Source organism: Triturus cristatus, chromosome 9 (assembly GCF_964204655.1).
Source record: "Triturus cristatus chromosome 9, aTriCri1.1, whole genome shotgun sequence".
Taxonomy (NCBI): Eukaryota; Metazoa; Chordata; class Amphibia; order Caudata; family Salamandridae; genus Triturus; species Triturus cristatus.
This window is the reverse complement of record NC_140592.1, coordinates 1192159105-1192183854: the sequence shown is the minus strand read 5'-3', so window position 1 is coordinate 1192183854 and position 24750 is coordinate 1192159105. Positions and strand designations below refer to the sequence as shown.

The 24750-nt window shown below is 45.8% G+C and overlaps 1 protein-coding gene across 2 annotated transcripts in view; it reads left to right on the top strand.

Annotated features, from left to right (window-relative positions):
• ZFYVE26 (zinc finger FYVE-type containing 26) overlaps window positions 1-24750 on the top strand; it is a 740905-nt gene that overhangs the window by 313019 nt on the left and 403136 nt on the right. For both annotated transcript variants that reach the window (XM_085627201.1, XM_085627200.1), the window contains exons 21-25: window positions 13881-14077; window positions 19846-19950; window positions 20711-20833; window positions 22986-23162; window positions 24197-24446. In XM_085627201.1, the coding sequence (XP_085483327.1) occupies window positions 13881-14077; window positions 19846-19950; window positions 20711-20833; window positions 22986-23162; window positions 24197-24446 (852 nt within the window). The remainder of the gene's footprint in view (window positions 1-13880; window positions 14078-19845; window positions 19951-20710; window positions 20834-22985; window positions 23163-24196; window positions 24447-24750) is intronic.

The following is a 24750-nucleotide window of genomic DNA, read 5'->3' as shown; positions in this document are numbered from 1 at the left end:
TTTCGGGAAGCGACGTTGCGTTGTGCCCCCCCGCCCACTGCCCGAGTGCGGATGCACCTGTTTGATTTGATGCAATCTCATAATGGTTCTATTGTTGCATGGGGATGGGCTTTCCCCCTGAAGTTGGGTAAGGGTGATGGGTGGTGGAGGGGGGAAATGGGGTGTTTCGGCAGCAGTACAAAACATGTTTTTTTCACAATTTGCAATTGCAGTATAGACATAGGCAATTGGGTCTTGTCAGGCTGAATAGGCAGGGTATGGGTGGGTGCAGACGTATAGACCCTGAATAGGCAGGGTATAGCAGGGTGCAGACGGAAGCCAATGTTGCAATAATGTCCTGGAATGTTAGGGGTCTAAATAATGCTCGTAAATGTAAACAGGTGACAAACTATTTGCAAAGCCACCAGGTGGACATTGCTTTCATACAAAAAACACATTTCAAGTCAGCTGTTAAGACGTCTTTGGCGTCAAACTGGGGGGCACACAGGTATTTTGCTGGATATAGCTTGTATGCCTGTGGAGTTGCAATATTGAAACATAAGAGGGTACTGTTTCGGGAGGTGAAAATATGCCGGGATCCTGGTGAATGTTTCCTGTTGGTTAAGGGATGTATGCTCGAGCACTCTGTATTGTTTGCTAATATATATGCACCAAATGTTGATGACCCTGGCTTCTTTGACACTGTTCATACAATCATAGAACGTATGGGAGCAGACTATATGTATTTGGGGGGGACTTTAATGTATGGCTAGACCAGGTGCGAGATAGCACAGCACACACGATAGACACCAAGCCCAAGGCCAGGCGCTTATTATTAGACACCATGGGTAGGTTTGGATTAGTGGATGCCTGGAGATTTTACTGTATGGACCGAGATGGTTACACTCCCTATTCTTCGCCTCACGACACGTGGACACGGTTAATTTTTATTTTTTTTTTAACAATTTTTATTAACACAAACAGAGAACAAAAGTACACCTTTTCGTCATTACATAGTACATCCTTGCAGTACCTTTGCTGGCATATTGGCAATTTCTGACATTTAATGAGACTATCATACATGCACACCCAAACCTCTATATCCACCACCCGCCGCACCCCGCACGCACACCCACCCATCATCGAGTCGCACCCCAAGTGAAGATGATGGCTCAGCTTCAGTCGCTCAGCTCGGACTCTGAGTCCGATACCGGGGGTTCACAGATATTGCCTCTAAATGCGTTCCACTTTCCCCAGATTCTCTGCCATCTCCGGGGGCAACCTCTGTTCGCGCACACCACCCTCTCCGCCGTCATGGCACTATCCAGGTCCCGGCACCACCCCACGTGGGAGGGGGCTGCCTGTGCCCCCAGTATTGCGCAATGGTCCTCTTTGCCAATGCTAGTCCGACGGTCACCCAGGTTTGGTCAGCCTGGTTAAGATCAGTAGTATCCCACACATTCAGTAAACACATCCGAGGTTCTGGTGAGACAGCATGACCGTAACCTGTGAGATCGTCGCCATGACCTCCCCCCAGTATGAGGCTATGTCAGGACATTCCCATATAGTGTGAAAGAAGGTGCCCTGTAGTCCACACCCCCGCAGACAGAGCGGGGTAAGTGCCCTCCCCATTTTATGGAGTGTGTCTCTAGTGTATTTTAAGCTGCACCAGTTTTATTTGGATGGGATGGCCACCTCTCGGGGAGATGCCAGCGCTTCATATCATTCTAGTTCGTCCATGGGCCCCACTGCTGCCTCCCATTTTCTTTTGAGCATCTCCGTGGGGTCTTTTTGATGATTCACCAGTTTACGGTAGGTCAATGATATAGCTTTCTTGGTGAGGTGGTCTGTGAGCAGCCGGTCCTCTAACGGGGAGGACTCAGGTAGGGTGGTCCCCCTGGGTATAGCTTTCTGTAGTGCATGCTGTATTTGTAAGAATTTAAAGTGCTCGGTCCGGCTCATCTGATACTCTGATTGCAGCTTCTCAAACGGTATCACCCCACCCTTCCTCCAGAGGTCGCCGACCTTGGAGATGCCTATGAGGTCCCACCCCGCGAATTCTTTACGTAGATGACCCATACCAATCTTAGGGGAGATCCATATCGGCGTCTGCTGCGTAATCACCCCCTCCCATCCCAACCTGCGCTGTGCCGTGCGCCAGATCTGTACTGTGTGCCCTGTGGGGCCTTGTAGCCTATTTGTCCCTGATTTAACATATAGGGCTTGGAGGACTCCGTGCAGTCTCAGCATCGCCCTGTCCATTCGTAAAGCGGGTTCATCTTGCGCTGCGTGTATCCATTGATTGACTATTATAAGTTGGGACGCCCAATAATATAGACGTATGTTGGGCAGCGCGATTCCCCCATCATACCAACTCTGCATAAGTTTGCAGAGAGCTATTCTATGAGGTTTACCCTCCCACAGCAGACAACCCACCTCTGCGTCGATCGATTTAAAGTAGGAGTCTGGGACTGGAGCGGGCGCATTCTGCAGCGTGTAGAGGAAGCGAGGGAGAGCCATCATTTTGAATAGCGCCGCTCTCCCCAGCAATGTCAGTGGCAGGGAGTGCCAATATTTGACATCACTTTTCAGTCGTTTTAGGGGTGGAAGCAAATTGCGTTCCAGGAAAAGCGCAGGGTCCGGCGTAATGTTTATACCCAGATATTTGAAACCATCCTCCGCCCTCGGTATTAACACTCCTTCGGGGAGTTGTGGCGGAGGCCTCTGTAGGACGTAGAGCACTGACTTGGTCCAGTTAATCGAATAGCCAGTGAATCGACCATAGGAGTCGCAGATATCCAGCAATGCAGCTATGGACCGTTTCGGTTGTGTCAGATAGACCAAGATATCGTCCGCATAGAGAGATACGATCATCCCAGCTCTCTGTCCACCTTAGCCCCGATATAACTGGATCCTGCCTTATCCATGCCGCCAAGGGCTCCAAAACCAGGGCGAATAGTAGAGGGGAGAGAGGACACCCTTGCCTAGTGCCTCGTCCCAGTGCAAAGTCTCTCGATAGCCGGCCATTCACCGCCACCTGCGCCAGAGGTTCTGTATAGAGTAGCCGTACCCATGCTCAGAACTTGGGCCCAAAACCAAAATGCACAAGCACCGCAAACCGAAAGGGCCACTCCACTCGGTCGAAAGCTATAATCGCGTCCAGCGAGAGTATAACTGCATCCTCTTGGATGTGGGGCCCACTGGCCAGTATGCCGTGCAGCCGTCTAATGTTCATTGCAGTGTTACGCGCAGGCATAAAGCCTGACTGGTCTGGATGGATAAGTGTCTGCAAATGAGGTTGGATACGGGTTTCTAATAGTTTTGCCAATATCTTGGCTTCCACATTCAGGAGTGAGATAGGCCTGTAGGAGGTGCACTCGGTGGGGGGCTTCCCGGGCTTTAATATTGCGACCAATGTCGCGACTCTGACGTCCTGTGGAAGTATACCTTCCTCCAGACTGGCCTCATACATTTGCAGCAAGTGCGGCACTATCGTGTTCGCCTCACGTTTGAACAATTCCACTGGAATCCCATAAGGTCCCAGCGCCTTCCCCGACTGAAGGCAGCGAATAGCTAGGGCGACCTCCTCTTCTGATAGACTCTTTTCTAGCGCAAGTGCGTCATCCGGGGCCAGTTTCGGAAGTCGTATGTCTGCGAGGAATTTTAAATTATCCTCTGTGGTGGTCGTCACCGCAGAGGTGTAGACCTGCTCATAGTGGTTAGCGAAGGCTATCGCTATGTCGTCCGGGTTTGTCACGTCCTCCCCGGATGTCAGTCGCAGCCGCACCACCCATCGGTTGGCCTTCTCTTTTTTGTCAAGCCACGCTAGCAGTCGGCCCGCCTTATCCCCAAGCTCGTATATCGTATGCTGTGTTTTCGCTAGGCGCAAACGGGCAGCCTCCCACAGATGGTCTCTATACGCCTGTTTCGCAAGGTTAAGTGTGTGAGTGTTCGTATCGGTGGGGTCTCTGGTGTGCTCCCTTTCTGCCACGGTCACTGCTTCCTCCAGGGTTGCCACCTGTTGTGACGCTTCTCGCTTATGAGCTGTGATTACTGCAATGGCCTGCCCACGCAGCACTGTTTTGTAGGCCTCCCAGAGTACAATAGGCGAGGAGACAGAGTGCAAGTTTTCGGGAAAGTACTGTTTTGTAGTTTTATGCAACGTCTTCCGCACGCCCGGGACCTTTATGTAGCCAGGATGTATCGGGGAAAGTGCGCCTTCTACCTGAGAGGCCTGAGGAATATGTTAGCAGCACCGGCGAGTGATCGGATATGCCCCTGGGGAGGTGCTTAACCTCTTGTATGCGAGCTATACATGTAGGAGAGGTGAGGAGGTAGTCAATACGTGAGAGACTGTTGTGCGCGCTAGCGTGATGCGTAAATTGACGGTCAGTGGGATGTCGCATGCGCCAACAGTCAAGTAGCCCCATGGCGTCCAGGAAGCCCCGTAGGGGTGTAGGGGTCGTGTGTGGCCCTCTCGGGGGGTGCTTATCCCAGTCCGCATCCACTATGGCGTTAAAGTCGCCCCCTACGATCAGTTCTCCCTGGGGTAGGCCCAGCAGAAACTTCCCCAGGGCCGGAAAAGCTAGTGAGTGAAGTGCAGGGGGGAGGTATACCGTGACAAAATTAAAGCTGCAGCCCTCCCATTGTCCCGATATCGCAGCAAACCGCCCCTGGTCATCTGTCCATTTCCCGGTCATCACCAAGGGACAGCTTTTCCGGAGGAGGATCCCCACTCCTCTGGATCCGGAGGTGAACTCGGAGTGCGGACACGCTTAATTATTGGTGTCTTTCAGAAGGGGTGGCGCTGTGGATAGACACTGTTAGCCATCTCTCGCGGACGCTGTCTGACCATGCTCCAGTTATGGTCAAGCTGAAAGTCCCCAGGGCTGGGGGGAAGAGCGACCATGGTGGTTCCCTGATATGGCACTAAGAGACACACCGTCTTTGCGATAAAACTAGGGGAGGCGGTCACATAATACTTTTCCTTGAATGAGGGATCAATAGAGTCCATGGCTGTACTATGTGAGGCCTTTAAGGCGTACATAAGAGGTGTATGCATATCCAAAAGCGCTACAGTACTTGGAGATCTGTGACAAACACTAGCAAAGATAGAAGGGCAGCTCACGGAATTAGATTGTTTCGAGGCAACTAAGGTTGGTCCCCCTGACCTGCAGCGACATGCAACGCTTTTGTCTGAATTTCAAGATTTCAAGAGGCAGCAGAACATGAAGCCCACTACCTCGGAAAATACGCAGTTGCCAGACAGTACGGGGATATATAAGACTATAATTGTTCTCCATCTCATTGACGTGTATCAAGAGGAGGTGCAGGCGAAGGTGCTCCCACCAGCTCTAAGGGAGGCGCTTATAACATTGCTGCCAAACCCTTGGAAAGATACACGCTATTACAGCTGGGACCGGCCATTGTCACTTCTAAACTTTGACAACAAGATATTAGCCAAAGTACTGGCAACTCGGCTAGCTCTTATTGTGGAGAAATTGATTTCACGGGCACAATCGGGCTTCGTTCATCATAAATCTACAGCGCTCAATTTGCATACATTGTTTGCCACACTGCATAGAATAGCACCTACGGTCCCAGCAGTCACCGTGCTGCTTGATGCGGAAAAGGCCTTCGATTAGTTGGAATGCCCTTTTTTGTATGCTACATTGGGATGACTTGGGGTGCCAGAGCGATTCCTGGCGGTGGTTAAATTATTGTACACAATACCCACAGCTCGCATTCGTCTGAATGGAACGCTGACCGAGGAGTTTAGGCTTACGCACAGTACGCGACAGGGGTGCCCACTTTCCCCATTTTTTAATGCACTCGACCCGTTGGTACAGCATTTGCAGGACAAGCATAGTCATCGTGGGCTGCAATTTAATACAGGACCTCTACTCCTTACACTCTATGCTGATGATATTATTTTATATGTGAGGTACCCGGATTATATTTTGACACCGCTTCTCCGCGAAGTGACTAGGTGTGGCGCCTTGTCAGGATTGCATTTCAACTGGGAAAAATCGGAAGTCTTTCCCCTAACGGTAGCACCTTGCAACAGATCAGTGGAAAATCCGCTGACCTGGTGTGATGAGTCCGTGAAATACCATGGGGTTGATCTTCCCGGTGAGTAGGATCGCATTTTGCAGTTGAATTATGGTCCGGTTATGGAAAAATTAAGGCATAAAATAGAGCATTGGGTCACTTTGCCATTATTGATGGCTGGTAGAATAGCCATAATATAGATGGTGGTCCTTCCGCAATTCTTGTACCTTTTCCAAAACATTGCTATTCCACTGTATAATATATATCTTTTTTAGAATTTCGTACACTGTTGATAAGACTGGTAAGGGGGAAGGCAACCCTGCATCTGCTGGGACACGCTAATGCTCCCATATGAGAAGGGTGAGTTTGGGGTCCCAAACTTCCAGATTTATTATCTGGTAGCACAGGCTAGTTTTGCCCGGCACTGGTACCATATTGATGTCAGGATCCCATACTACAGACCGGAAGCAGACTTGGCGCTGGCAGCGCCTCTTAATACCCTACTGCCAGTTGGGTCTCCACGAGATCCGCACGTTATTCAAACAATATCCACGACTAGTTGGGCATGGCATAAGCTGAAAACATTGACGGGTTCCGTATGCTATACTCACCCGCATTGCCATTAGCAGGGAATGGCTGGATCCCTATATTACAGGAAGGTTTAGTGAAGCGTACACTGGCCAAGTTTCACTTAGTGACGTTTGGCGATCTTTGCCCCAAGGGCCACGTTTTTTCGCGCACGGAAGATCCTCGTTTCCGTGATGCTACAGTGATGGACCATTTTGTTTTGCTCAGAATACAGAGGGCACTACAAGCGAATATGCTCTGTTACCCATTAGAACCACCAGACTTCTCAATATTGACAGGGGTTATTAAAGATGTGGATGACAGCCATCTCATAGCGAGACTGTATAAGCAAGTGATCTCTATGCTCCCTGGTCGGGATGTAGGTGTGAGGGTGGCATGGGAGCGTGACCTTGGACATCTAATCATGGATGTGCAGTGGGGCCTGTGCTGCACTCAAATACGTTGTGTTTCCCCCAACCATCGGCACAAGTTGTTACATTTTAAACGTTTGAGATGTGGTTCTCCAGATGCCGATTTCACGCATATTACATGGACGTGCACCAAGATAGAGAACTATTGGCAGACAGTCTTTGTAGAAATATCCTGTATGGTCGAGATTGAGGTCACACCCACACCTTTTATGGCGTTACTTGGGTATAATATAGCCTCCCTAAATCTAAACGTCGTTTTGTCGCTATTGCACTCCTTATTGCTAAGCGAGAAATTGCCAAATTGTCATTAACTGGGGTAGTAAGCGTGCGCCCACATTACAGGACTGGTTACGAAGCATGACATACTGTAACACTACTAGTGATACTTACGCTCAACTGCAACCACCGGCTGCCAGACCACTAGATATCTGGCAACCGTTCCAAAGCTACCTAGTGATGACGACGGAAGTGGCTGATACCGCAACACAACAGCACGGGGGCATATTAGATGGGGAAACACCATGTATTGTTATATCCCCACGACAATAGTAGATGTCTGCCGTTATATATCATGTCAGGGCATATATTGAATAGTAACTATGCACCCTTTCAAGCCTGGCGGTCGTAAAATACACCTGGAGTTTGCTTCATTGGTATTCCTTTCTACTGCAATTGTGATATGTTTGTGTACTGTATTGCCATGTAAGGGCCATTACTGTACCTTTGTTATCCTAGTTGGAATTATTAATAAAAATCCCCCAAAAATATATTTTTTTAAAAAGGATGCCACCTGGGGAGAGGGTTCATTTAAGGAAACTGCAAAAGCTATTATATCCAGCATAAAGAACGTTGACAAAGATAACTGGTTTTTCATGGCATACTCCTTGATATTTTGTGATTCTCTCAAAATGCGTCAATGCACACATTCTTTGCATTGAGCTGTTGATGAGTCCGGTACATTTAGGCCTTGGTCTCTATTCTTTCTCCTACAACCTACAAAGTCAGAATATGCTATGCCTGAGTATTGCACTTTGTAAAAACATGAATTAAACAAGTGATGCTGGCTGATGGGTTTATAGGTTTGTTGTGCTTCATGGATACCAAGGAGGGATGTACTGTGAAGTGCAGAGCCACACAAAATCAAAGCATATTAATGCTTGCCACAAATAGGCAACACACAACTAGTTGTAAAGTAATAGGTGAATACATTTTGCCATCAGAAACATCTTTGAAATTAGACCAAGTCTATTGAAATAAGCTTGATTTTACCTCCAAATATTTCCCACTGCTCATTTGTTGTCCAGCTGACCCTCATATTATGTTCATTAACTTTCTTGAGATGTAGGGTGTGCACATCTTAAACAGTTGCTACCTCTTCTTCGACTTTCATGTACTCGTTTAGAGCATAAAGCATCCTTGTGAACTGGAATCACTACTATCTAGGCACTGTACCTTCCTACATTGAACTATCTATCAATAAAGTTACTAAGCGTTAACCGGAGAGCCATGGGACTCACTCCTCTTTGTGGCGCTTATATTCATAACCAGCATTGCAAAGGGGCTGGTATATGAGATTGGTCAATGGACAGATTATATAAGGCTCCCTCTTAAGGATGGTTGTCTAGCGGAAGTGAACCAATGAGGCAATACTACATTCAAATTTAAAGGTGATTTAGGAGATGACACCGAGTCCTCTATGCTGCCAAATGCAAATTCATACATTAGTGCTCTGAAATCTTGGGGGGAGATATAGGATGTGAGGGTAGGTCATAAATGTAATACAATAAGAAAGAGATCTTAGGGTTAGCATATTGGAAAACCTTAATGCATCTAAACAATTGATATGTCTCAATGGATAACACAAGAGTAAGGCCTCTTTCTTGACAAAGGGTGTCACTCAGTTTCTAGTGGTTGAATGCATCACTCTGTCTACATTCTAACTGCCTCTGTTTCTCACTAAAGAGGAAGAGAGACTGCACCGCCTGGTTTCTCGTTGGGACTTTCTCCTGGAAAGTAAATAGAAATTAATCAACTTCTGCTACATCTATTATCAAAATAAGGCCCACTTGTATGGTTACTTGATTTGGCAATTCCTTACTATATTATGAAATCACCATGTGCCAGTCTTTCCTAAATTTTCGAATACGAGGATAAACGATTTTTCTGGGCATGATATCAAAACCCAGATTGACTTCTTTTCAGCATTTTGCCCATCCATTCAGTATGGTCCAGTATAATTGGGGCTAGATGTTTTTTTCGAATATGTGGTGATTAAGGATTGAGCTATTAGCATGAGGGCTTATGCTTATTTCACTGATTATTTTAATTCAGTGCCTTGTATGACCAAAACCTATGATTCCAATCACCTTTCATGTTACACTTAGGCCATTTATTAGTAGCAGTGGGGACATTTTACCAGGTATATAAGGTGTAGGAAGGTGGATATCGGACTATGGTTACCCCCAACTTTTTGCCTAGTGTCTAGCTGGTTTTTTGACTTCGTTGGCCTGAGATCCTGCCATTCAGGGTCTCAGGCTGTCTGCTCTCTCTTTAAAATGGACTCCATGTACCCTAGGTACATACCCAATTGGTAAGGGTCACCTTATTGGACCCTGTACAGTGTACCCTAGGTACCCAGGGCATAGGTGTACCCTAGGCCTCCCAGGGGCTGCAGCATGTATTATGCCACCCCTGGCTGGCCTTCCATTATGGCACAACTGGCTGATCACTCAGCTGGGGCAAGGTTGTGTAATCACCCCTTGCTTAGGTATAGTATTCCTATACCTACCTTATATAGACACATGGGTAACCTATCAGTCACTCCTATGTCAAGCCTTAACAATCCTGGAGGCAGAGTGCTTGGTAACATGTGAGATGGTGCTCTAGCATGAGCTGAGCCTGTCTGCAGGTTTCGGAACCATGTCCTTATAGCTGTTCTATGATATCGCCTACCATATACTCTTAAAGTGCCTTATAATCCTCGCGGTTATGGTAACTAGGGTTTGGCTTTATCATAACATGTCGTGTAAGGTGTCTAACACTTTGGAATACTACCCCCACACCATTTCTGGCGGTGAGGATAGTATTCCTCCCTTCTAGAGGGAGAAGACATGTTGAGGACCTACTACCCGGTTAAAGTTAACCAGAGCCCCAGCGTCACAAAATGGACGCTGCTGCCACAGACACGAGTCTGACCTCCTGCTGCTGGGAGACCTTCCAGCGAGGGAGGCTTGGACAATAGGTTTCCTGCCTTGGGAGGTGCTAGCACCACCCTAGACAGGCCTTAGTGTATTGGGGCAGGGAGGGATGAATGAAACGAGACACTGCCTGGGGCACACAAGGTGTCCCATGCATAGTCCAGTTCAAACCGGTGCTGGGGCACTCCAGCCCCAGTCCTGGCACGAAACTGGACAAAGGGAAGGGGGTGTAACCACCCCCTCCCTGGTCCCACCCATAGGAGGGACCTAGCAGGTAACCCAGCCCCCCAGATTAGTATAAGAGTGGGAGCTGAGTCCCTAGGATTTTAGATTATCCTGAACCTGCATCTTGAACAGAAACTCTGGACCTTCGACATTCGACTACGGAAGAAGACTGAAGAATCTCCCTTGTGTCCAAGGAGTGACCACCCTGGGCAACCAGGCACCATCCAGCGACCGCTGCTTGCTTTGCGACTGATCCTACGAGGGACGACTGCAGAGACTGACCAGCGCCGTGACTTCCAGACACCTCTGAACCAGATCCACATCTACAGCAAAGCTGAGACCCGTGGAGGCGACGAGGGACGTGGGACCAGCGACTTGGGAAAAGTGGCTAGTAACTGACTAGCGTGACTTCTGAGGCTTCCTTGAGGCTGTGCCCGGGGAATTGAGAAGCCCCAATCCCGAGCACCATCTGCAAAGAAGATCAGCTCCCCACACTTCACGTGTTCTGCGTGGGGCCCTTCTGCACCTGAGTTGCTCGACGTGTTGTCTGGTTGTTGGCCCGTTGGCTAGCGACCTCTGTGACGACGAACCTTCAACTTTGCTTTGCTGGTCCGGCTCCTCCAGACTGGCACTCGCTCCCCTGTGAAAGGGAAGCACCCCAGACCTTCCTGGTCTGCGACAGAAGCAAGTCCTCCATCCTGCATGGGTTACGCTTGCCAAGGCTTGTTGGGTCCTAACTCGACGCCGACGACTCCGACCGCAAGAGCCTTCGTGGGACAGCTCGCCTCCTGGTTCTGGTCGTCCTCGACGCCTCCTGGTACCTGTGGCTGCTGCGACAAGCTTCACCTCTTCACCTGCATCTTCACGACATCGCCTGGTTCCTTCCTGGTTCCTTCCCGGCCCCTGGCTGGTGACCTAGACTCTGTCCCCTCTGCTTGCAGGTATCCTCCTTCCTGATTCCATCCTTGGAATCCACCGGACACTCTTCACTGACTGCCTGTCAGCAACTTTCTTCAGGCATCCATAGGAGTCGACGACGAAACCAGACGCAAGTTCACACCTATGCACCCGCAACCCGTGGGCTAGGTAACTTGAGTACTCCGGTGCTCACAAGGGTATTGACTATCCAAGTGTCTAGTTTCCAAGTCTCTAACTCCTAGCTCCTTCCGAAGTGTCCTAAAACTCTTAATTACTAAATACTACTATTTATATCGACTTTAACGCATTACGCGTGAGTGTTTCCACTCTGCACCTGAATCCCGTGGGCCTCCCACTGCCTAGCGACTGATAGGATAGTGTAGCCCCAGCGATTCCCTATGCCTATTCTGTGTTCGTGACAGTGGTTCTTATACCACTTACTTAGTATATGGTTTGCGTGGCCCCTAGGGCCTAACTGTATTACTTACCTGTGTGACTTATGTATGCTTGATTAAGACTGTGTTGTACTTACCTCGAATCTCATAAAGAGTGCTGAGGGTGTTTTGACTAGAATAAATACATTCTATTTTTATAATATCTGTTGTGGTGTCCTTTCATTTGGTATTCAAGGGGTTGCAAATGGTATAACAGCTGGCTTCACATGCCATACAGAGTTTAGCCTAAGACTGCTCTTGTCCATGCTACCACTAGGATAGCTGGTCTATAAGGTTGACTTTACAACCAATCACCATAAGGGTTGTCTGGACTGATACAAGGTGTACACTAGAACTAGTGACATCATATATCAGGCCAACTTCTCACATTAGGCCATTTATTAGTAGCAGTGGGGACATTTTACCAGGTATATAAGGTATAGAGTATAACATCCTACTTTAAAAAAAGATCGCATGATGAAAATAAGCCCTTTTCAAAATCACACAACCCAGACGGAAATAGCTTTTTCAAAGAGTATTCCCTTAATTAATTTTGGTTCTATTTTCCCACTTGGCTCGCATTTTAGTAACCTAGAAAGTTTGTAACACACAATTCTCTGTGCCAATAGCTTAAGAGAGTGGTTCTGGTTTTCGTCCGAGAACAGTTTCCTAGCTTGATCAGCTGACTTCATCAATTCCTCTTTTGGAAGACTATTATGTACTGAGTTTATCAGTAAAAATAGAAAGTAGTAACAATGTCTGTTAAAAATATTCACAGGGCAAAGCTTACGGAAATTCTTTAATGTTGCATCTTCAAAAAAAACATATAGTTAAATAATGCCTAAATACGACCATCTGTGAATCATCCCTTCTGTAAAGTTCAGAGATAATTCTATTCAACATTGGGGTGGAGCTTTTGCATGACATTCTGGGATTTTATATTGCGAGAGAATTTTTTTCCTCATCATCCATTTGTAATGTAAAGTTTTGTGTTTCACATGTATCAAAATTTCTAAGCACGATTGATAGCAAAAAATTATCGAAATAGGAGTATCTCATAGAGAAAGAACAAATCTGTAAAGTGAAGGATGCTGTAAAATACAAATAAAGCTGTTTCCGATCCATACAAAAGTAATAATGGCACTTTCTAGTTTAATGAAAAACAGTGTCTAGTTGTAAAGAATAATTAGTAAGTAAAACATAACTAACGGAAGGGTTATCATTTTAATTAGAGCAACCCTCCTCTATTGAAAGTGGAAGGGGTTCCATACTTGAAAAAGTTTGTGGACGTTTCTCAATAGCGGGGCATAGATGTTCACAAACATATGTAATGTTCATGAAAGAATACTCCTAAATATCGCTCTAGATCCTTTTTTATTTTACTATTAAAGTTTGCAGCAGGATCTCCGGAGTTGTGTTAATTAGTAAATTACTTATTGATCATATAGCCCCCAAAGAAGTGTGGTATTGTATGGTCTGCAAGGCCCTGCCTGCATGTTCTGTGTGGAATGGTTAAGCAATTTTTAATAAGATCCCAAGTTAGTTTTCATACACTGCAACCCCTGTCAATCTCATCAGCCCCTCCTCCACCTTTGAGAGTGTGGGGAAAAAAGGACGAGCAATTGACGCCAGCATGCCAGGGGGGCACCTTATGCAGCTCAGTGATGTTGTGTCCAGGTTGGTTCTCAGAGCCGAGATGGTGCCATGATTGCACCTACCGACACATGGGCGCTATTGCAAATTTCCGATTCCTGTTGGTTGGCTGGAGGGTAATATGAGTGTAGCTAGAGTATCAAACAGAATTTAAGCAACATGTTTGTCTAGCACTACCTGCTGTAGCTCTTCCATGGCATCCAGCTAGGGCAGGATAGGAGGGCTGCAGCATTCTTTGTTTCATTACTTGAGGAAACCAAAGAGGAAGTAACATCTGTGGTACTAGTGCCTTATCCATATTCAAGCTGCTTTTGACTTTGAGACCGAAATGGTAATGAGGGCCACAAATCCTTACCAAGACATTTATTCTAAGTCTTCTTCGCAGTCAGCTTAAGTCTTACGTGCAATGTATGCTTTGATAACAGATCAAGATGGTTGGCGGTACCTGATGGCCATTAGAAATGCAACACTAAGAAGCCGTATGGCACTTCACTTCCTGGAAAAATGGCCACTGGATGCATGCCTGGAAATTCTTGCATACTCCATCAGTGATTCTTCAATAGATGAAGAACTGAAAATTGACCTACAGAAGAAGAAACGGGAGCTGCATGTCTACCAGAAGGTAAACATTTTTCATAAAGCACAATTTTTTTAATCTGCTTACTAAATGAGCTTCTTAGCGCATCTCGAGCACAATAGAAATAATCACTAAATCTAACCAAGTTGAAGTATTGACGCACAGTTGCACATTTTGATGAGCTTTTATTACCTGGAAGTTACTAAACACAGATTAGAAAAATCAGTCCTGCTTCTTGTATGAGCAACGCTTGCTGCTAGGTGATAGACTGAAGTTATGCTGTTGTAGATCAAAGATCTTTTTATTGCTCAAAGCCATTCAATCAATCAATCAATCAGTACTTGTAGAGCGCGGGTTATCACCCATGAGGGTATCCAGGCTCTTGGGTTGCTGGACTTAGTCAAAAAGCCAGGTCTTGGGTCTCTTCCTGAAATCTGTCAGCGAGGGTGATGTTCGGAGGTGGTGAGGGAGGGTGTTCAAGGACTTGGCGGCGAATTGTGTGAAGGAGCAGCCTTTACTGTGGCTCTGACGGATGGGTGGTGTCTGGGCAAGGGAGGCGGAGTGAAGGTTTCTGGATGGTTGGTGGAAGTTCAGGCAGTGGTTCATGTATGCTGGTCCTTGGTCGTAGAGAGCTTTGTAGGCGTGTGTCGGTAGTTTGAATTGGCATATTTTCTGGACGGGGAGGCAGTGGAGATCACTCAGGTGCTGGGTGATGTGGGTCCATTTGGGCAGGTTGAGGATCAATCTGGCTGCTGAATTCTGTATCATCTGGAGCCTTCTCATGAGTTTGGTGGTGGTTCCTGCGTACAGTGCGTTGCCGTAATCCAGACAGCTGGTGATTAGGGCTTGCATGACTCTTTTTCTCGTGCTTATTGTAGGAAGCTAGCTTTTTATATAGTATACCAAAAAGAGAGATACTGCGAAAAGAGTCCAGATGCAGGAATTCCTTTATGAGAGGACAGGGGCTTACTCTAGTGAACCCAAGGTGCTCTTTTAGGGGGTAGTGTGGTTGAGAAGCCTTACGCTTATCAGAGAAGACTGTTAGGTGTCTGCAAATACACACACAGTCAGTAAATGATGCACACAACTCAATAAGGCGATCCATACCAATTTATAACAATAACATGTATCTTTAGATATATTCAGGCACCAGAATCAATATGATCAGCTAAGTATGTTTCAACATAGAAATACTTTTAGTTTTCAAAAGTGGACACCTAGTGTAATTTTCAGAGGTGTCAATGTTATCCTATGGAGGAAAACCAAATACTGCATACAGTTACTTCACAGCGACTTATGGGACCAATCTCCTGGACTTGAGGTGAGTAAAGGGCCAGGTCCAAAGCAGCAACGAGAGGTCCCTCGTTGCTGTCAATTGTTGTCAATGGGAATCGGTCAGGTCATAAAGAGGGTGCAGGTTTGGACTGGGAGGTCAGTCGGTCTGAACCAACAAGGGGGTTCAGGTCTCACGATGCTTAGGTTGTGGGGACACCTTTGGTCCTCTTCTCTTGGGGCCGGGATGGCCAGGTGCAGAGGTAATTCTAGGTGTCTGTTTTTTGTCACCAGGGACACTCATGTTTGAGGGGGCCTGCACACTGAGGCAGCAGGCGGCGTAGAGCAGACAACAGAGGGCAAGCTAAGGTGGCCTTCGTCTCTGGAGGGCCGGGGGACCTGGCCCACTTCAGCTCGGGCTAGGTGGCTCAGGTTCAGTGGTACTTTTTGGTGTCGGGGTTTGGCAGTCTGGAGAACTCACAGGTCTCTTAGGGTGCCTGTAGGATACTGTGAAGCAGTTCCACTGCTCCACAGGAGCTCCTGATCCTTAGCAGAAGTGCTGGCAGTCCTCTCAGGCTTTGGAGGCGAAGCAGCTTGAAGGGTGAGTCGACTTTGGCGCAGTTGTTGGGAACAGTGAACAGACTGGCAGAGTTCATGGCAAGTCAGTTGCTTCTTCCAATGTTCTTGCTTTACGAGGCACGTCTGTGCTTCTTCTTTTTGGTTGGCAGGATCTGACTTCCTGGTGCCAGGGACTCCCCTAAATACTAGATTTAGAGGCGTTAACTGGGTGTAGGGTAGTCGCCAATGAGCTACTTACCCCTGGGGTCACTACCCCCATATATGATCACTTCCTCTGGGAAGCAGGCATAACCCTGTCCCAGAGTTCCTAAGTTGGACATCACAAAGATGGCAGACTTCTGATTTTTGGATTCATTTCAGGAAGTATATCTTAGGGGTGAAACCTGCCTGAGGGTGAACATGCCTCTCTGACTTCTAATTTTACTGCCTGTCTTGGTGCCAAGTGGGCCCGACAGGGGTGTTGACATCCTCTCTTGTGAGGGAAGCCAGATTTGTATACCAAAAGTGGTTGGCTCTTTGAACCTTCCTGCCTTGGAGTGCTAATTTGCAGGTTAACCTGAGTGATGGAGGGGTGGGGAGGGGTGGTAAACACCCTCTGCAAGAGCAGGCTTTGTTCCTGGCCTCCTGAGAGCAAAGGCCCTCGCAGCTGGGGGGGTCAGAAACTTGTCTGTGGTGGCAGGCTGGCTAGGACCAGTCAGTCAGCACACTGGTAGTTGTTAGGTTTTCAGGGGGCACCTCTAAGGTGTCCTCTGGGAACATGTATTAATAAATCAATCACCTGTATCAGTGTGGGTTTATTAATACAAGATGTTTGATACCAAACATTTTGGGCTTCAGTGAAGCCATCATGTGCCTGGGGAACTGGTTTTCACTAGTGATCAGCACATATACTTAAAATGGTTTCCCTGGTCACTTGTACTGGCAACAATTGAACTGACCAGTACAGGGGCATGTCTGCTCATGTAAATATGTCCACACATGCAGTATGGTGCACCTTGCCTTAGGACTGTAAGACCTGCTGTAGGGGTGACAAACCCAACCTGCATGCTGTCTGTGGGCATGGCACACAGGGATGTATGCCATGTAGTGTTTTCACTTTTGTCTGCACCAATACACGTAGCCTGCAATGTCACTCTGCCTGTGCTTGGTGTGGGGTCCATATACTAGGAACTTACAGAGTGGGCGAAAGGCATTGCCAGTTGGGGTACAATTGTGCAGTTTTAGAGAAAGAGATCTGGCACGGGGACCTGGTTAGCAGGAACCCAGTTCACTTCCATTCGAAATTGCATCGAATACCAGGCAAAAAGTGGGGGTGACCATGTCAAAAAGAGGAACTTCCTGCACCTATGGGTAGTCATTTGAAGATTCTTCAGAGCATGCAAAGAGCGTGGAAGTAGGCAGAGGAGACTATTGGTCTGTCGTTTCATGGGGAGTTTGCTGTCTAGGATGATGAGGTAGCTGGCGTGGTCCATAGGTGTGGGGGTGGGTCCGAGTTCAGTGGGCCACCAAGTGTCGTTTCAGAGGGAGGTATGGTTGCCAAAGATCAACACTTGTGTTTTGTCCGTCTTGAGCTTCAAACAGTTGCTGTGGTTGGCTCGGAAACCGGATTGAGAGGCATCTAGCAGGTTGTTTCTCTCCAGGTGTGTGGTGAATAGACGGTTGATGGCCTTGTCCAGGACAATCGCAGGAAACGGGAGCAGCAAGATGAGACGGTAGTTCTGGAGTTCTTTGGTGTCTGCAGAGGGTTTCTTGGGGGAGAGGTCTGACCTCTGCGTGTTTCTATGTGTCGGGAAAGGTGTCACAATGGATGTGTTAATGACGGTAGTGAGTTGGTGGCTGATCTCATTGCTTCCTAGCTTGATGAGTCGGTAGGGGCAGGTGTCGTGGGTGCTCCTGAGTGGATGGTGTCCGGTGTGGTGAGCTGTTCCCATGCGGTGAGATATTGGTCAGAGGAGGCTTCCGTTGTGGTGAAGAGGTCAGTGGGTTGGAGCTCGAAGTTCCTGCAGTCTGGTGTTGATCAGGAGACATCGGAGTGGTTCCTCCATGGTGTCGGTTGGCGTGGCACGGGTTTCTGTGAAGGCGGGTGGTCCTTGGTGGCAGATGAAGAGGCAGTGGTGGGAGGTGAACAGTTCTGCTGTGGAGCGAGGAGATGTGAGGCAGCAGTTGTGGTGACGGGGACCTGGGCTCGGAGGTCTGTGATGAAGTACCTGAGGGTGCCCAAAGGACCAAGGTTCCTTGTGCTGGGCCTCAGACGGACTTGCCTTTGGTGATCCATCAGCACGCCTGTGCTGCTGCCTCCATTATGTAGGTCCTGGGGGAAGGGGAGGGGCTGGGGAGGCGGATGGCCGGAAGCGGGTGGCGAAGCGGGAAACGGCACCTAATGCTGAATAGGAAGAAATTACGAGAAGCCCAGGGAATAAAATAAAATTGAATAAACTGTAAAAGCCCAAGGGAGTAAAATACAAGAGTCCTCTAGCTGGCCGACAGGGCAGGTTGCCACGGACTGAACCTGCAGAGGGCAGGAGCAGCCCTAGCAGCAGAGCAGGAGGCAACTGACGGCAGCGAAGGGGAGCTGATGAGGACGGAACCCATCATATAAGCATATTATTGTGTCAGCTTTGTTTGTGAGGCTTTCAGAAGCAAATGGTAAGAAATGATGTTTGACCGAAAATACAAACCCGTTACAACCACAAGGTTGTAGTGATTAATACATATGTTTAAAGAGTAAAGTGTAGCATGATAAATTTCCAGCGTCCAAGAGTCTGTGCTTTGTCATAGTCTTAAGAGATCTCTGCTCTTAAATGGAAAATATTACAAGGTGACACCACACAATTGTGATGAATAGTTTATTTTAAGCTCCAGATGAATGAACCCCAACTCTGGATACGGCTGTCCCAGCAGTCCTCCTTCAAGTCCACCGGAATCCCCGTACATCACACTAGAATCAGACCACAATGGCCAGAAAGTGAGGTGTGTACGATAGAATACCTTGGACATACCTTGTCAAGTTGAGGTGTGAAACCCAAATTTAAATTGGTGGAAGCAATAGAAAAGGTCCCTCCACCAATAAATAATGATAAATTGTGATAATTTTTAGGCCTTGCGAGTATTACTCCACATTTGTGGACTGTTTTGCAGAGAGAGTGTATAGTTTGCACCTGTTGATGAAGAAGGGGGTGGAATATCAATGGACAGTCGTGTGTCAGAGAGTGTTTGATGATGTGAAATTGGCTATCTGTAAAGCCATTGCCTTGAAACCTTTCGACCCAAAAGACAAAATCACCATCATCATAATGGATGCTTGCAAGTATGGGCTTGGAGCTGCATTGATGCAGTCAATGGGCATGAGATATTAGTGCCTTCTGCCTCACATACACACAAAGGTGCAGAAGGTACTTATTCTACAACCAAGAAAGAGGCATTGGCATGCTGGGGGAGTGTACCTCATTTCAGAACTTTTGCATGGGGAGTGCGTTTTGAATTATGAGCAGATCACAAGCTGCTTGTTGATTTGTTTTCGGAAAAATGTGTAGGAAGAGCGACTCCACGCATTTCCAAGTGGCTCTATCGGTTGCAAAAGAAACAACTTCTGTTGGCTGGGAAGTAGGCTGCTCTGGATTGGTTTGCAGATCTTACCATTGTTGGTCTTAGGTATGTGTAGTCTGTTCATGTATCTCTTCTTTAGAGAGGTCAGGCCTTCCAGGACAAGGGGATGCTATATACAGGGTAACATATTGAACACGTTGTATTTCTCTTATTGTTTTCGGGTATTACCTTTTGTGTGAAATATTTTGGGATCACACACAAGGCATAACCTTTTGTGTGGTATATTCTTTGTGATACTCATACAAATGCATAATAAATATTTTCCTTTTTTCATGTTTCTTTTACAAATAGAGGCTTGCTTTTCATGTGCCTTTTTCTTTATCAGCTTACCATAACACTGTATTATTTTATCTCAGATTCTGAGCTTACAAGGCGTTCCAAAATGGAATCATTGGCAAGATCTAATGAAAGACTGCACAGCAGATCTGCAGACGGTGATGAATGTAATTCTGCAGGCAAAGGTACGAGGGCTAGGGAATTAACCAGTTTTACTTGAAGTCCCATATAGGAATCTTACCATTTTATTTCAACTCTGTCCTCCTTCAAATTTACTTGTCTTAAATTGTTGAATTTACCATTCCTGATACTTCATAAATGGATGCTTTAGGATCATGAACATTAAGCACTCCCTTTGCACCTTGAGGCATTTGTTCACTCAAGCTTACCTTAATGTTTGTAGGATAGCATTACATCACAGAGTTCCAAAATATCTTTACTGTAATTCAGGTGGATGAGTGAACTTATATCCAGAAATGTTTGTTAATTAAACACAAAAGAGTATTCCAGTTTGACTTATAAGCCCCTGGTTGAAATGGCCACATGATTAAAATGATGTTTTCGTACCTTTGCTTTGATGGGGAGACTAGTAACTTTATTCCATTTAAGCAAAATCATGATTAACCATTACAGTGTCGGAATGTATTATAGCTCTGTGAGGCTACAAGCAGCAACGTAAAAGCAGTGCCAGGCCAGTTGTTTCACATTTACAACACACAATATTCACTATGTTTTGGCTTTACTTCAAGATTTATTGTTGTTGTGGTTAAAATAGCCATTGTCGCATCCCCTTGGAAATATGTCGAGTAGTTTACCAATGCATTGTGAAAATCATTTTAATAAAATATCAATAAAGTTAAAACATAATCCCATGTATAACCAGAAGAGGATCACCAGGAGAAACCAACAGTTACTAAGGAGCTTTATGTGATTGTTTCTCAATAGGACTATGGTTTGTGTGAGGAGTGGGGTCACTTGTACCCTGTTCCCTCTGAACTTCTGATCAGTATTCACCGGGAGCACCTTCTGCACTTGCTTGAGAGTGGGGAAACGGAGCAGGCACTGCAGGTAAGCTGCTAGCCTTTCTCATCTAAAATTGATGTGAAATGTTTTTATTCGTTACCGGACTCAGTTTGTCTTATTTTTAAAAATGTTGTTAAACCGAATTTTGTTAAATAACCTGTAATTCAATGTATTTGATAAAACTTCATTTATTAGCCGCAAGGCTCATTGAAAGTTTCAATACATCATAGAAATGTGAAGCTTTGCAATCATTGCCACGCGGTGTAATCACACTTACTTCTGTGCCTGTGAGATCACTTGGAGCAGCTCCCTCAGTGGACCAATGCCTCTACTTCAGGGATTTGTCTTTAACCCGATGGACACAAATTAAAATTTCACAGATTCAGCATACCATCCTTTAGAGGTTAATAAAACATGAATAACATTGACTTGAGCAACACTTAATATTAGTCCTTTGTCACAGACCACAGTAAATGACATTTTCATATTTGATGAGTTTAACAACGCTCCTGAACAGCTACTTTAAAGAAAGAGATATGGTCAGTGATTTGATCAAACCATCATAGAGGTCTCTGTGTAATCTTGTATTGGCAGGTTTTAACCCACTGGGTGTACTTAGTCTTTCAGCACTACAAATTCAACATATTACACATATGTGATTTGGTTACTGCTAACTCCAATATTCAGCATTGACTGACAATACATTTGATAAAGTGCTCCACACTATTAAAATGGTTTTCAACAAAAGAAATACTAAAAATGTGTTTTTCACACTCAAAACACATAAACAGACAACACGAAAATCGATTCTAGTGCTATTACAATCACCACATTTCTGAAGACCATCTGTCCCTGAACCTGATGATCTGAGAGATGGAGGGATGGTGGTAATAACCTCCATCCATGCAGAAGACACATATTTCACCACACACACACTGAAGCCTGCTTTCTGGAATCATATGCATCTTGTCTCCTTGAAATCATACCATGCATGGTTAGTGGCAGGACCACTGACAAGTGGACTCCAATGGTAATCTGGTGTTTTCACTCCCAGCCTCCCAGCAAAAGCAGTTCTAAGTCAGAGAGGAAAGGAAACATCAGAATTATCCTTTTGCAGACACACCCATTGACGGAAAAGATTCACTATCAATAGATTTGCCATTTATCATGCAACTTGCTAAAAGCTGCAAAGTGATGGGTTGTTGCACCGCAAGGTCCATGTTCTTGGTGATAATGCTGGCTTTGATTACATTGATGCAAAATTTAAACATGCATTCAGGTACAGCAGCCTTACCGCGTGTCCAAGTGTGTGATTACGGGGGCAAGGCTGATGTTACCTCTGCCCCATCACAACAGCAGCTATGAAAGCGGCCTCCAAACCCTCCGGTCTAGTGTGAAATCTCCTGCTTTCCCATGTGTCCCCACAGTACTTGGAGGTTAGCATCTGGGTTTCTTTTTTGTTGTTTTGTTGTTTTGTTGTTTTTTATTTTTTATAAATGTAGGGTCATGAATGTACAACCAGGATGATACTCTGTACAGAAGTGCGCCTTAAATGCTGCTCGGCGCAGATCACCATGTCTGCTTCATGTCCTCAATGCCAGGCATTTTGAAATAAAAATAAAGAAGAGCACCCAGCTCACAAGGTTGGATTAAGGCTAGTAGGGGAGAAAGGATAACAGGGTGAGTATTGTATCTATGATTTAGAGGTGTGTCAAAACAAATGTGACCGCGAGGGAGAGTGGAAAGCGATGTAGCGCAATGACAAGAGGTTGAGTGATTTGAGCCAGTGACTGGAGGGACAGTGACGGGAACAACAGGGCATAGTGAAAAATGTTCACAGGACTGAGAGGGTGATGTGGAAAGGAAAAGTTTAAAAGGACAGCAAGGACGGGGGTTCAAAGTGAAGGGGACGGGGAAAAGTGTAGGACTAAATCATGTAATCTTTTACAAACTGCCATCATGGAAAGCCCTCCACCTAATGACAAGCCATCAAAAACGCATGAAAGCCAATGACAGTAGGGTGCTGACTCAAGCACACTCTCTGTACTACCTACCTCTCACGTCTTTTGTAACTGCACAATTCTCTACAAAGATAATTCTTAGTTTGCATTATGGTTAGTCTCAAGTGAGAAATGATATTGTACACTTCTTTTTAAGCTATATGTTTGAGGAGGATTTCCTGTTTGCATTGTTTCAGCTTTTACAGAGAATGTCCGACCCCGGAATGTGTCAAGCAATCAGTGAGGAAGCCTTGAGTCAAAAGCCTTGTTTAGAGGCATGTCATTTTCTGGCTGATTATCTTACTACTCACTTCCAGAAGAGTCTGTCTGCTGCCCGCCACAATGAGATCCAAGCTTTGTACATAGGGTGTAAGGTAAGCCAAGCTAATGCCAACCTTGATGGAGACCATTGCTCTTTTCTTTCTTGTGACTGGTATTCATGCCTTTATTCTCTTTGCATGGAACTATTGATACTACCTTAACTAGCTAGATCTGGTGGTCGATCCTTTAAGTGGTTGGCTCCCGCTTTATGAAACTCCCTCCCTCTACATATCCATAGCTGCCCTGATCACCTGACCTTCAGAAGACTGGTAAAGACCTGGCTTTTCTCCCACTGCTAATTTCTCACCTTGCCTCCTCACTTAGTGTTTCTGCTTCAGTGCTGGGACGCACAGATGCTGGGGCAGCCATGCAGTATTTTAACATAACATAGCATAACTCTGGAAGCAAAATCATGTTCAATTGAGTGTTGCTATCCCTACTGATATAGTCCGGATGGAGCAATGAAAGTACTGTAGAACTAATCAAATTAGACAATTTCTTTAAGACTGATCAATTAGCAAATTCAATTTTAATTTTATCATCGACAAAAATATGTATGATACTCCTGCTCTGTATGTTCAATAATATTTGTAGGATTTGTGGCAGTTTTTTCTTCACATAGGTTACTCGTACAAATAGGCATATTGAACCCATTCTTAAATTCACTCATTGGGTTTATGTTAACTACCCTATTGGTCTGTGTACCATTTATTGATATTGTTCTAAAACGTTTATCAAACTGTTAAAGTTTTTTCTCAATTAAATAAACAATATAATAGTATAGCCTGGAATCCATTACATCATCTGCCTCTACATGTGTTATTGATATGCACGGGTGTAAATGTACTGGATAGACAATTGAAAGGTAAAACAGAATCGGACGTTGTGTAAAAAAAAGAATTTAGTGACACACTGCACCTCATCCGGAAATTCAGCGTATGCATTTCATGGGATCTCAATGGCCTATGTCTTCCTGCACATTATATTGGTTCTCCCATACGATGACAGGCTATTCTAGCTCATGTTGGGTTTTCACAAGCTGATGGTTTTGATCATGAATAAATAGCCATATTTTTTTCCCTCTTAGATGTTGATGGCTCTTCCTGTATTCGCGCGTGCAAACTATGAGCACCTGTCCTCGCGTCCGCTTCTACTTTTGGAGCAACTTCTAATGAACATCAAAATAGACTGGGCTGCAACTGCGGTGCAGACACTGCACCAGCTCCTGATTGGACAGGAAGCCGGCTTCACCACAGAAGATGTAGACGACCTGCTGGCCAAATATGCGGAAATAGCGCTGCATTTTCCCTTCTCTTTCAGAGAAGAAAAGAGACCAGGTAAGAAATTGACTTACATTAGCATGCATTGCGGATTGTTTATAATAAGGGACACTTTCAAAAATGGTGCCATGATTTTCCGCAAACAGACAATGGTATAGAATCAACCTGAATTTACATCTGTACGTAAAGTCAGAACACATTTACATAAAAGAGAGTGAGAATTGATGCTGCTGCGATGGCGTTTACTTTTTTAATGAATCGCGTTAGCTCCATTTCAACAAGACATCATATGCCCCTTCCCAGATTAAAATGAATGAATTGAGGTGCAATGCCTGACAGCAATGTTTTGTGCTGCACATGT